The sequence below is a fragment of the Carassius gibelio genome, chromosome B12 (genome assembly GCF_023724105.1).
Source record: "Carassius gibelio isolate Cgi1373 ecotype wild population from Czech Republic chromosome B12, carGib1.2-hapl.c, whole genome shotgun sequence".
NCBI lineage: Eukaryota > Metazoa > Chordata > Actinopteri > Cypriniformes > Cyprinidae > Carassius > Carassius gibelio.
In genome coordinates, this window is record NC_068407.1 from 14,280,184 (window position 1) to 14,292,494 (window position 12,311).

The 12,311-nt window shown below is 38.1% G+C and overlaps 1 protein-coding gene across 5 annotated transcripts in view; it reads right to left on the minus strand.

Annotated features, from left to right (window-relative positions):
• LOC127968975 (transformation/transcription domain-associated protein) overlaps positions 1-9,493 on the minus strand; it is a 76,386-nt gene extending 66,893 nt beyond the window's left edge. For 3 of the 5 annotated variants that reach the window (XM_052570486.1, XM_052570482.1, XM_052570481.1), the window contains exons 1-15: positions 9,437-9,493; positions 8,265-8,445; positions 8,123-8,172; positions 7,929-8,039; positions 7,726-7,830; positions 7,118-7,201; positions 6,959-7,015; positions 6,750-6,875; positions 5,031-5,108; positions 4,353-4,441; positions 4,132-4,228; positions 3,903-4,041; positions 3,464-3,542; positions 561-795; positions 98-428 (exon numbers count right to left, since the gene is read on the minus strand). In XM_052570486.1, coding sequence (XP_052426446.1) covers positions 98-428; positions 561-795; positions 3,464-3,542; positions 3,903-4,041; positions 4,132-4,228; positions 4,353-4,441; positions 5,031-5,108; positions 6,750-6,875; positions 6,959-7,015; positions 7,118-7,201; positions 7,726-7,830; positions 7,929-8,039; positions 8,123-8,172; positions 8,265-8,364 — 1,681 coding nt within the window. In that variant the 5' untranslated portion in view covers positions 8,365-8,445; positions 9,437-9,493. Of the gene's footprint in view, positions 1-97; positions 429-560; positions 796-3,463; positions 3,543-3,902; positions 4,042-4,131; positions 4,229-4,352; positions 4,442-5,030; positions 5,109-6,749; positions 6,876-6,958; positions 7,016-7,117; positions 7,202-7,725; positions 7,831-7,928; positions 8,040-8,122; positions 8,173-8,264; positions 8,446-9,210; positions 9,230-9,321; positions 9,401-9,436 lie in introns of those variants that run through there. The other 2 variants (XM_052570485.1, XM_052570484.1) reach the window with 2 other exon arrangements.
• Between the last annotated feature and the right edge of the window lie 2,818 nt (positions 9,494-12,311).

Sequence of the window (12,311 nt, forward strand, 5' to 3'; positions counted from 1 at the left end):
ACAAACTTCAATAGTCCAGACAAAGAAAATGTTAAACAGAACCGATATTTAATGACTTTGCACAATCTAAAGCCATGTAAAAGTTAATCTGTCTCACCTCCAGGAGCTTTACAAGAAGTGATGCCCCATGTGATAGTTTTCACTCCACATACAAGAGTCTTCACCAGACTGCGACAGTCGGACACCTGGAAGGTCTGTTTGTCCTCCTTGTCCCCAGGTCGATCAAAAGATGTGGCTGGAGGTGGTGCTGGGGTGACGGGTGTTGGGGGTGCAGGTGGAGGTAAGGCGGGTGTAGTTACAGTAGGGGTGGCTGGGACTCCTGGTAACACCCCTGTGTCCACCACACCCATCTCTGATTGGGGCTTGCACTTCTTAAAGATAGATACCAGCTGGTACCGTGCAATGGTGTGGAACTTCAACACAAAAACCTGAGAATAGAAGAAGTCATATCCGTATTTTTGGGGCATTTATAAATGCATTTACATGTGGCCAGTCTTGTATCCTATTGTAATCACAATCACAGTGTAGTTTACACAGGCTAATGTGCCAGTCTCTCTCACCTCCAGCATTCTCATGAGAATGTCTCTTCCATTTCCATTCTCCTGTTCGCTCTTTGATCGGATACAGTCTACGAGGTTAAGCAACAGCTTACAGGACATGGTTTGGATGCTGCTGGGTAAGGACTCGTCGTCAATATTCTTAGCAAACAGTTGCACAGCCAGAGAGAGGTCCGTCAATGGGAGGTTCTGTCTAACATGGTGCACCAGGTCTGCTAGCGTGCTGTATGCCAAGGGCCTGAAACATCAAGATACAGAATCTGAGCTTTATAGAGGATTTCTGTTAGGGTTGTGGCAAAACTACAACTTCTCAGTAGCAATTTCGATAACATGGCAATGTTGACTATTGCCCAGTGTGTTTCCATGAGACACAAGTGACTGTATTTAACCCTTTACCATATTTAACTGCATTTGCTCATGTACAAATGTCATCCACAAGATTTTAAGTCTCTGATGGTCTCTAAGGCTGCATCTATATGACCAATAATACAGTAAAAACAATAATATTTTAAAATAATTAAAAAAAGTAATTTATTCCTGTGATGGCAAATCTGCATTTTCAGCAGCCATTACTCCAGAAAAGATAATTTCATATCATCACAGCTGAAAATTCTTTCAGAATAATTTTTATGAACAAAGTGGTAACATTTTAAGGTGTCCTTGTTACACATTACATGTACTTACTATTATAATAACTATTATGCATAATTACATGCAAGTAACCCAAAGTCAGAACCTAATCCTAATCATATAGTTAAGTACATGTAGTTAATTAATATTATTTAGCTTTTAAATATAATTAAACTGTAACAAAGACAATGTTAAATAAAATAAAGTGTAACCAACAAAGTTCAAAAGAACATTTATTTGAAATAGAAACCTTCTATAACAAATGTCTTTACTAACACTTTATCAATTTAATGCATCCTTGCTTAATAAAAGTATTAGTTTAAAAAAATAAAAATCTTACTGACCCCAAACTTTTAAACAGCAGTGTAGCTACATTTTATTTTAATTTGATAATTCTATTGACTTGTTACAGATACGTCTACTCCTGTGGCGTGGAACCTCCAGCCTGAAATTGATCAAAAATCAACCCTCAAAGAACAAATAGCTCTTAACTTGGCTAATACTATCTTGGGTCGATACTTGGGGGATTTCAGGCAAGGTTTCAGAATAAACGACACTAATGGCTTTGACAGATTTTGAGTCCTGCCAAATTTGCCTGCTGAAGGCTGATGGAAGCCGTGGATGAAAGAGGGGTGGCGTTGGCAGGCATATGACATCTGGGGCAGGGAGACAGACAGTGAGCAATGCCAGGACAGCCTGGCACATGAAGATGGGCACCTGGATCTGTTCTGCCCAGTGGGGCAACTCAGCTCAGTCACGCGCCATTAACAATCAATTCTGATATGCTGCACTTAATGAAATATAACTTTTCTTTCCCCAAAGAAACTTGGGAGGAAAAGGATTGTGGCCTCTAGCCACACTCAAGAAATGACAATAAAATGAACATTTATTATTATTATGGCTCCAATCCAAAATCTAGTCATTTACCTTGCTGTTTACATAGATAGACATGGTTCATTTCTTTTGAATAAATCTTTAATATAACTCAGAGTGATTTATTCATTCTATGTTGACTGTGAATGCGCAACATCGTATAGGTTAAATACAGGAAACAGAAATTATTAGCTTATCTCCCGAGGCTTCATTGCTGTTTCACGTGACGTCACATCGTGAACAAAAGACTCAAACTAATTAATTCTGTTTCCTGTACAGACTACATAGCATTAACCTATGGGGATGAGACATAAGACATAAGAACAAACGACTCTGGCTCAGCAGGTGAGGGGAACTAACAGACTGCGTAGCCTGCAGACCCAGCTAAGCACTGAAATAAATCATTTCTGTTACATAGAATTTGGTCTTGCTACGTTATAATTTTGACTTATTCAACATTTGATCAATGTATGTAAATGTGTTGAGGAATTTGGATATTAACTTGGATATTAAAACAGAGTCAGTAAAATCATCCGAACTAATGCAAGATGTGTCCGTATCACCATTGATTACCAAGTGTTATTGGTTTATTTTTAGTTATATTGGACGATAATGGAAATTGGATTTGTGTATGCTCATACTCTCTGTTGTTACATTTAGATGTCATCTAATCTTTCTTTTGCAAACATTTCTAATAAACTTACAACAACAACAGCAGCAGTATGGTGTTACATTTATTTGAAGCACATGTATTTGGTACTAGCTACCTTATATCTTTACTCTTTCCTTTCATTATTTTAATGGCTTTAGAAAACATTGCATCTGATGTTTCTCTACGTCGCTTTTTGCATAACTCCAGGTCATCGACACCAAGCTTCCTTGCAATTACTTTCTAGGAATTAAATGCTTTCTCTGAATCTTTAAAGTCTCTCTGCAAGCAATCGTACAGGTGCGGATATACGTGTGGCAGCTCAGCTATTCAACACAGTGTATTTATGTTAGTGATGTTTTTCTCCTGCCTGACCGCCGCTGAATGAGAAACGAACTGGGAAAAATAAATACACAAATAAAAATAAATGTGCATATCAAAGAGGGTAGAGTTCCAGAACACATTCAACAACTGCATTATCGCCACGGACCAAAGGTAGCTCAAAGATGTTCAGGAACCAAAACGAACTCAACCAGAAACTTTGCTTTGGTGAGCGGTTTCAAAATTCCTAAACGAACTTTATTACGTCATATCAGTTCATACTTCGATTTCGTTCAAAGTATATTGGGGCCTTTGAGTGGATCTGCGATGCCTTTTGCAGCGCTGCCTAACTAGGCTTTGGAAGTTAAATGTGTGTAACTGCTTATACATGAAAAATAATACTGGTTTAGAGGGGGTTAATCTGCATTCTTACCTTAGCGTCTCTCTCGCAGTGTATCCTGAGCCAATGAGTATTGACTCATCGAAAAGCTTGTCCATGCATGGAATGAATTCTGCAACACAAACAGACTTCATCAGATGCCATCGCAGGCTCTGAAGCCCACCGAAACAGCTCAGGGGCCCATGAACACATCAATGCCAGATCTCAACACTCAGAGTTTCTCATCGATTCATTTAACCTTCTCTACAGGATTAATGATTTAGAAGAGTGTATCAGATTCCTCTCTCAAATGCTATTGATTGAGAGGTGAAGCTCAGAGAACGCAGCCGTTACATATCAAAGCGGGACCCCATGAAGCTCAGCGGTGTAATTAACACCAGATGCGAGCGCTCCTACAATAGCGAGGGTTTGCATATCTTATTTGGGAATATCTGCCAACAATCTGCAAAGTGTTTGGCGGTGGATGACTCACGGCTGCGTAGATCTGTGGTGAGGATGTGCTTGGCAGCGATCAGCAGCTCTTTCCGCAGGTGAGCCGTCTCAGGGGGGCAGTTAGTCAGCAGCTGCAACATCCCCTTCACCATCTGCTGGGAGTACTTCCCAACCAAGTCCTGCCACACAAACGTTTCACATCGTCACTGCTTGAGTATTAAGACAAGTTTAGAAAAGTTGAATAAACAGGTGGTTGGCTACGTTTCTACCTGGTAGATCCGGATAATGTAAGCCAGGAATGACAGGGTCTTGATCTGTGCGGCAATAAAATCTGCATAAAGCTCCTTGTTGAACAGCTTGTGTTGCCTGTCACGGACAGAAACCAGGAAAACTTCAACGTCACTACGTGTTAAACTGCACCTATGAAATCCTTTTCTGTGCATTAGTGGTGATGTAACACCACACGCTCAAGACGCAAGAGGTCACTGACCGAGCCTGCGGAGACACCTGCAGCATGATGGTGTTCATGATAAGAGGCACAAACTCCGACACAACGTTGTGAATGTTCAGTTTGTACAGCTAGGAAAAAGCACACGGAAAATGCAATTACTGCATTAAATAACAGCAGGCCGATAAGACAGAAAGCAGACTCGAGCTTGTTGCATAAAATGTTACACCATTTATAAGATTCATACATTCAAAATAGAAATTTCGAGTCGGCATCAAAGCATTTAAAAATTTTTATATTTCTGAAAGCAGTATCTGTGATTTTTGTGGGTACTGCATTTTAAGCAGAAAACAGAAGTACACCTGCTGGCCAAATGTATAATGATAACATGCAGAGAAGGGGAAATAAAACCCATGCTTTGATTGATCGTAGCCTCCTAACAGCTGTGGACTGTCATTTTCTGTCTCAAAACATCAAAACCTATTTCCTTTACATTTAAAGCTCGTAACAACAGAGGTAAAAACATCTAATCACAGCAGTCATTTTGATAAGAGTGGCAGGTTGGAGAAAACAATGGATTTAGCTATGAAGTATGGATTTCAGATGATTGGCAGCACCTTTTATAAACAAGCCAAGTGTCTTAATGAGAGACATGTCTTTTTAAAAAGAGGGTGGCTGGCATAAAGTCAATACTGAATGAGTGTTTTTATGGGCTCTCACCTGATACATGAGGACTACGATGATGGGCAGCTCTGCCAACACTTTGAGTGACAGCGATCCCCGGGGGATTATGGTATGCTGGAGGACAAAGAGGAGATGGATGAGGCCACTGAGAGACTGAACCAGTTGTCACCATAAAACTTATTTTTTAGTACTAATACTGATTTGCTTTTTGTATAAAGAGAATTAAAAAAAAAGAAAGAAAAAAAGAAACTGCATTCCAGCACCTCTTAAGCAGAAAAATCATAAGCAGGAATCCGGTGCCCTCTAGTGTCTACATATAGTAAATATTATTTGCGTTGGAATACTCTGCACAAACTAAACAGTCCACAAAGACCCTGTTTACACATGTGTCGCTGATCTGATGCCAAGCGGTAAGCACAATATACATGTGTAATCAGGATTCAAAACATTTTGTGACTGATTGCACATATTGTGGAGATCACAAATGCATGAGATAGAATTGTTTTTGTAGTATTAAAAGGATAGTTCACCCAAAACGAAAATTTGATGTTTATCTGCTTACCCCCAGATCATTCAAGATGTAAGTGACTGTTTCTTCAGTAGAACACAAACCAAGATTTTTAACTCAAACCGTTGCAGTCTGTCAGTCGTATAATGGAAGTGGATGGGTATCACAGCTTTGAGAGTCAAAAAACATGCACAAACAAAACCAAATTAAACCCTGCGACTCATGATGATACATTGATGTGTAAAGACACAAACTGATCGGTCTGTGCAAGGAACTGTACAGTATTTAGATTGGGACTTTCACCGCAATGTACGAATTGTCCTGAGCGCATTCGCAACAGCCGGCCCTGAGGCGTCTTCTTGCTTTATGATGGATCGCAGACTTAATCGCATTAGCGCCACCTATCTCTCAAATGGACTATTGACACCCTATCTACAATCTCAAATATGAGTGTCAATGGTCCACTTGAGAGATAGGTGGAGGTAATGCACTTATATAAGTCTCCAATCCACCTTAAAGCAAGAAAAAGACACGTCACACGGAGGCTGTTGAGAACGCGGTGAAAAATCAGAGGTAAAAAAACAATATAAATACTGTTCAGTTTCTTGCACAGACTGATCGTTTTGTGCCTTTACACATCAATGTATCGTCACGAGCCGCAGAGTTTTTTTTTCGTGTATGTTTTTTTGACTCTCAAAGCCGTGATTTCCATCCACTTCAATTATATGACTGAGAGACTGCAACAGTTTGTGTTAAAAATCTTTGTTTGTGTTCTACTGAAGAAACAAAGACATCTACATCTTGGATGCCCTGGGGGTAACCATATAAACATCACATTTTTTAATTTTTGGGTGAACTATCCCTTTAACTAACCATCTTGATGCATCCAAGATCAGATCACGCAATACAGGCGTTACTGCACAGATGTGTTAACATGATCAAAACAATTACACCATAATAACATTAGGTTACTACTACTAGAATACTGCCAGACTTTGTTCATAAAGACGAAAACAGATCAGCATTTGAACACTCAGATCTTATCAGTTTTACTTTCAGCGTCCAGGCTTATTGGTACGTTACAGTTCACTCACACACAAACACACATGCAGACACACAATCTTACACACAGTACCATTCTCTGGACTAAAGCACATCGCTCTCATCATTGTGTTCTGCTGATCATGTCTGTCAAAACTATTCAGCTAATGAGGATTTTGTACAGGTCTGCTGGAGTTTGTACTGACCGTTCGGGTCTCGCTGTCCTCACGCTCCGGTGCGGTCTTCACTAATACTGAAGTGATCATGCCCACCATTTCTGGAGAAGGCACTGTGTTTTCTGCAATAACCTGAGGATTCTCAAAGTACCTCGTCTGACAGACAGATACACAAGTTCAGAAAACACATACTTAAAAACCTCAACACACTTAAAACCTTTTTGGTTAAAAGACCTTACCACTACTTTTGGCAGTTCTTTGTAAATTTGCTTCACAAAGTCCAAGAAATGATGAATCTGTAAGAGTTGGCAGGAAGATGTTATTTAATAACCGTTACTGAAACGCAGGAAATGCAAATGCTCGTTAACATCACAGAGTGCCAGAAGGCTGTATCTTACCTCTTGAGAGACCGGCGGGCGAAACTGTTTGTGCAATTCAATGATGATGCGTAAACAAATGAGCACATTCTCCTCACTTTCAATCTAAATGATGAAACACAGAGGCAAGAATTTATCAGAGCCATTTTTTATATAAAACATACACACACGAGCACACACACACACACACACACACTTATGCACGAGCACACATACACAAGGTGATGCATTACATTTGTAAAATAAATTATATTTAATATTCCTTTTTAAGAGAACTGGGATTTTTTTCACGTAGTTTAAAATGTTGTGATTTATTCCCAATATATATAATTTGCCTTAAGACAAAACAATCAAGTCAGAATTCATACAGATCAGCATTTGGACACTGAGATATTATCAGTTTTGAGCTTTCAGCACCCAGGTCCATTGGTAATTTACAGTTCTCATACACACACACACACAGAGTACCATTCCCTGGACTAAAGTACATCGCTCTCATCATTGTGTTTCTGCTGTCCCTCTTGCATGCAGCTACATCTACAAATATTTGTCCAAAAATGCTCGACAGCTTTAATTTTATAGGCTCTTTAAATTAGAATAAGCTTGGCATTCAGGTAAAGAAAGCTGACCTCAAGGAAGCGGAACATGACAGAAAGGATGTTCTTGGCATGAGTCCGCAGATGTTCATTAGTTGGGATTCGGTGGATGATCTCCAGGACAAGTTTCCTTAATTGCTAAAACAAGAGTCAAAGAAACCTCATGTTTACTTAAAGGTCAGGAATGAGGCCTCAATAAAGACTTTATGCGATATGATTTCCACTAAAAAGCACACCTGCGTTGGTTTCTCTTGAAGGAACTGCACTTCTCCATCCTGCAGAAACGTTAGGAAACGAGGGATGATGTGCTCCAAGAAAGTAGAATACTGTGGTGAGGACGTGACATTCTGTGGACGATGAGCAATAGGAATTAAAATAAGGAAGTGTCTTTTATTTCAAGCTTTTTATAAACAAAATAACAAGGGCTCACCTCAAAATTCTCACTGACTTCCTGCATCATTTTCAGTTTGGTCTCATCCGCTGATGTTTAAATGAAAGAGAAACACCGTGGTAAGCAGAGAAAATGATTTCAACTAACATTGCAACTTTTTAGTTGAACGGAGTACACTCACGTGTGTTGTTGTCAGTGAGTGCCGCCACAAACTGTAGGTATTTCTTCATAAGAGTGGTCTGATCCACCACAGTGGGGCTCGGGGTGGGCACGAAAGACATGGTGGCGGCCGGGACAGACAGGATTACGCTGAATATGGGCAGACTAATGTCTGCACTCGTCTCAGTAGAAATTCATGTCATCTGTAGGAGAATAACCATAGGGGCGATGTCAATATTAGTGTCAGCCTTGCACAAACAGCTACAGTATCTTATCAGATGATACTAATATATTATTTTGACAGATGCAGCGGTACTGAATCATTACCATGTTCACATAACATGGTATTTACGTGATATTAAAAGGTCAAAATCCATAGTAGTACCATCTTAACATACACAATGATACATTATTTCCATTTGACTTTGCAAGTAAACATCTTGTCTACATCACAACTGACTGAAAACTATAAACATACACAGAGAAATTTAAGGTTAATAATAATGACACTATACTGTCTGCTTTATAACTGAACTTGGAAATAGACCTGAATTTGTTTATTATTGAAGAATTTTGCAACAAAGACGTTTCCCTGTTCATTACCGTAAGACTGGTTTTAAAGCGATCTGTTTTGCGTACTTGCCATTGCATTTATATAAATTGCTCACAACAAAAACAATGGCAAATGAATCAAAATCGCATCCATCACAATTACTTACAAATTGTTTTATGCAGACTAGTTTATAAGCTGACCTCTAGTTTAGGGAAGAGGTTGGCGCGCCAAACTGCAACAACACGCCTACTGCAGTCACGCTCACTGACATGACATGATGCGCACGAGCTAAAGTGCTAATGTTAAAACCTAAATCAACCCCTCGAACACAAAGCTGACATTAACACAGAGACTTTCGCTTCTTGGAAATGATTTACGTGTGTTCATAATAATATTGCATAAGATAACAGCACACCAGGCCAATCACAGAAGAAAGAGAACATTGTGGTACTGACTAACGTTAGCCGGCTGCTAACCCACACCGTGTCATTATTCACATGCAGAACTCAGGTTTAGCGCCTTTTACCTCAATTTGTGCAAATATTTAAGGCAGTTGTCTTTCAAACAAAGTTAATAAGGAACTTCTCCACTCATTCTGCATATAAATTACAAATTCACTCCCCAAAACAGCAACAACTTACCAGCAAGGAGACCGGAACGAGTTGTAAGATAACTTCCGCTACACAGTATGAAATTTGGTGTAAGCCTTGAAATTAATCCGCCGTTGTTTTGTGGATAATTGTTTGAATTGTCATACAGTGTAAACTGTAACGTGGGAATGTTATGCATCTGTACTACTCTTTCTCAAGTGGAATTGAGTGCCCAAGCTGTGTCCTAAGAAGTGGTTTACTAATTTAGACACCAATATAGTTTCCACGCGGAAGGATACCAAGAGAACCCAGGCGTGCGAAGACCATCGAAAACGATGGTCTTTCCAGTTTTCATTTAAATTAGTATATAACGCGTTTAATGTAACTTTAGCACGCCCCAGTATACAAAATATTATTTTAATAATCAATTCAGCTCTATTCATAAATACTAAATTTGTTTATAAAAATGTATTATCGAGACGTTTGTGTTGAAGCAGGTTTATATGGTACACTACTGCATAAAACGGCTTTAAAATGCTTCATCAGCTGCAGTAATGTGCGCTTTTTATTTGATGCACTAATCATTGTGATAATAATATAATAATAATAATAATAAGGATGCTGAATAAATATGTCTAAATTACAAATAACATGTACGTACATATCTCACCACTTGGGGGAGTTTTAGTAAGAAGTAGGTGATAGAAAAACAAAACAAGGCGTATTAATCCTAAACGGACAGCACATGAAAACATAAGAATTTCGTGGAGGAAAGAACGAAATATCAAACCAATTTGGCATCTACAAGCACATGATGGATGCTACATTTCAGAGCTGTCTTAATTTTTTTCTATCTTAATTTACCATGTTTGTGATAGTTTTGATTTTGACAACCGTTCTTAAAAATCTTTTAGTGGATTTATGAAATCAAATTCACACAAATGTCCTATACAGGTGTAATGTATCACATTAACTATGTTCCAGTAATATTCGACAACCAGAATAGTTTTGTTTTTATATTAATGAACAATATTTTGTATGAAAAGTGTGCTATCATGCTCTCATTTTGATAAATGCCACTTGGTTTACCATTTTCTCATGTAATCACATTGACTGTTCAGATTTATTATTTGAGATGATTAATGTAAAACATTATAATTCTTATTTTTTAAAGTTTCACGTCATCTTCCATTCTGTGGCGAGTGGGGCGGGGCCGAGAGGCGTGGGAACGAGGAGTGGGGCGCAGGTGTAGCTCATCTCCAATCACTACACCCGGCCTCACTCCTCGTTCCCACGCCTCTCGGCCCCGCCCCACTCGCCACAATATATTTTACAGCAAATCAGAATATTAGAATGGATTCTAAAGGATCGCATGGATGAAGTAATGATTTTAATAATTAATCTTTAAAACAGGAATAAACTACATTTTAAAATATATATAGAAAGCAGGTATTTTGGATAAAAAAAAAATGCATTAATTAGAAAAAGAGAATTAATTAGAATATAACTGAATATAAGCCTAACAGAGCACTCAGATCATTAGGATCGAGTCAGTTAGAAATACCAAGGGTTCACACAAAACAAGGGGAGTCCTCCTTTAGTTACTATGCCACCCACAGTTGGAATCAGCTTCCAGAAGAGATCAGATGTGCTAAAACACTAGTCACATTTAAATCTAGACTTAAAACTCATCTGTTTAGCTGTGCATTTATTGATTGAGCACTGTGCTATGTCAGAACAGATTGCACTATATTTTCACTGTTATTTATTTTATTTTATGTACTATCATTTTCTTAATGTTTAAATTCATTTTAAATAAGTACATTTTTTAATAATTTACAAAGTTTTAAAATTGCTTGTTCTATTCTTGTTATTATTTTTCTTCATTATTATTTTACTTTCTTTTATGTAAAGCACTTTGAATTACCATTGTGTACGAAAACTATATAAATAAACTTGCCTTGCCTTGCCTTGTCTTGTCTTGCCTTAAAAAACCTAAAAAATCTTACTGTTCAAATTTTTTTTACTTTTTTTTAAACCCTCACTGACCCCAAACAGTTGAACTGTACTTTATATATTTTTGTTGTTTATACTTTATTATTTTATTACACTCCTTTGAGATCACACTTTTAGCTTACAGTTTAGGGACCAATTCTCACTAGTTGCTTATTATTATGCATATTAATAGGACATTGACTGATTATTAGTACTAACAAAGCATATTAATATTAATCCATTATTCTGATTCTGACTCCTTAATTCTATCCCAATACTTGAATATCTTACTAACTATTAATAATCATTTAAGATTTAGTAATAAGCATAATCTTCCTTGTTCAGATTAACTCTGCTTTCTGGACTTCACACATCATTCAGTAATTCACTCCAAAGCTCATAATGGTGATGTGTGACTGAAATGTATTTGGCAGAGCACGAGTAAACACAATTCTTTAAAGTGTTAATCATCTCAAGGATGTGAGCTGTGAGGAAGCTGGAGATTTTCTCCCCCTGAAGGTCCAGGTCACAGGGATGCAGCTGTTTTCTTTCTAGAACCGTAAAGACCTTCCCAAGTTTCCAAACTAAATACTGTATGTGCCACCAACTATGAGCTTTTTATCATCATTTCCACCTCTCTGAAGGTCGTTTTCTTTTTAAAAATAGTTTGCTTGTCCAGTCTTGGGAAATGTCCCTCTTTGACACGAGCTTTGGCTTGGGACTGATCTCATCCCCTTAAGACAGGCTAATGCCCTCAGAGCCACCTGTCCGTCAGAGCAGTGTGATTGCATGCTCTCCTTCCATTTTTTTGACCTCAACCACATTTATCTATACATTTATGTATATATTTATTTATATTCATATATTTATTTATTTGTGTGAAGAAAACACACTAAACCACAAAGGAAAATATAGCCGTAGAAACAAAAAA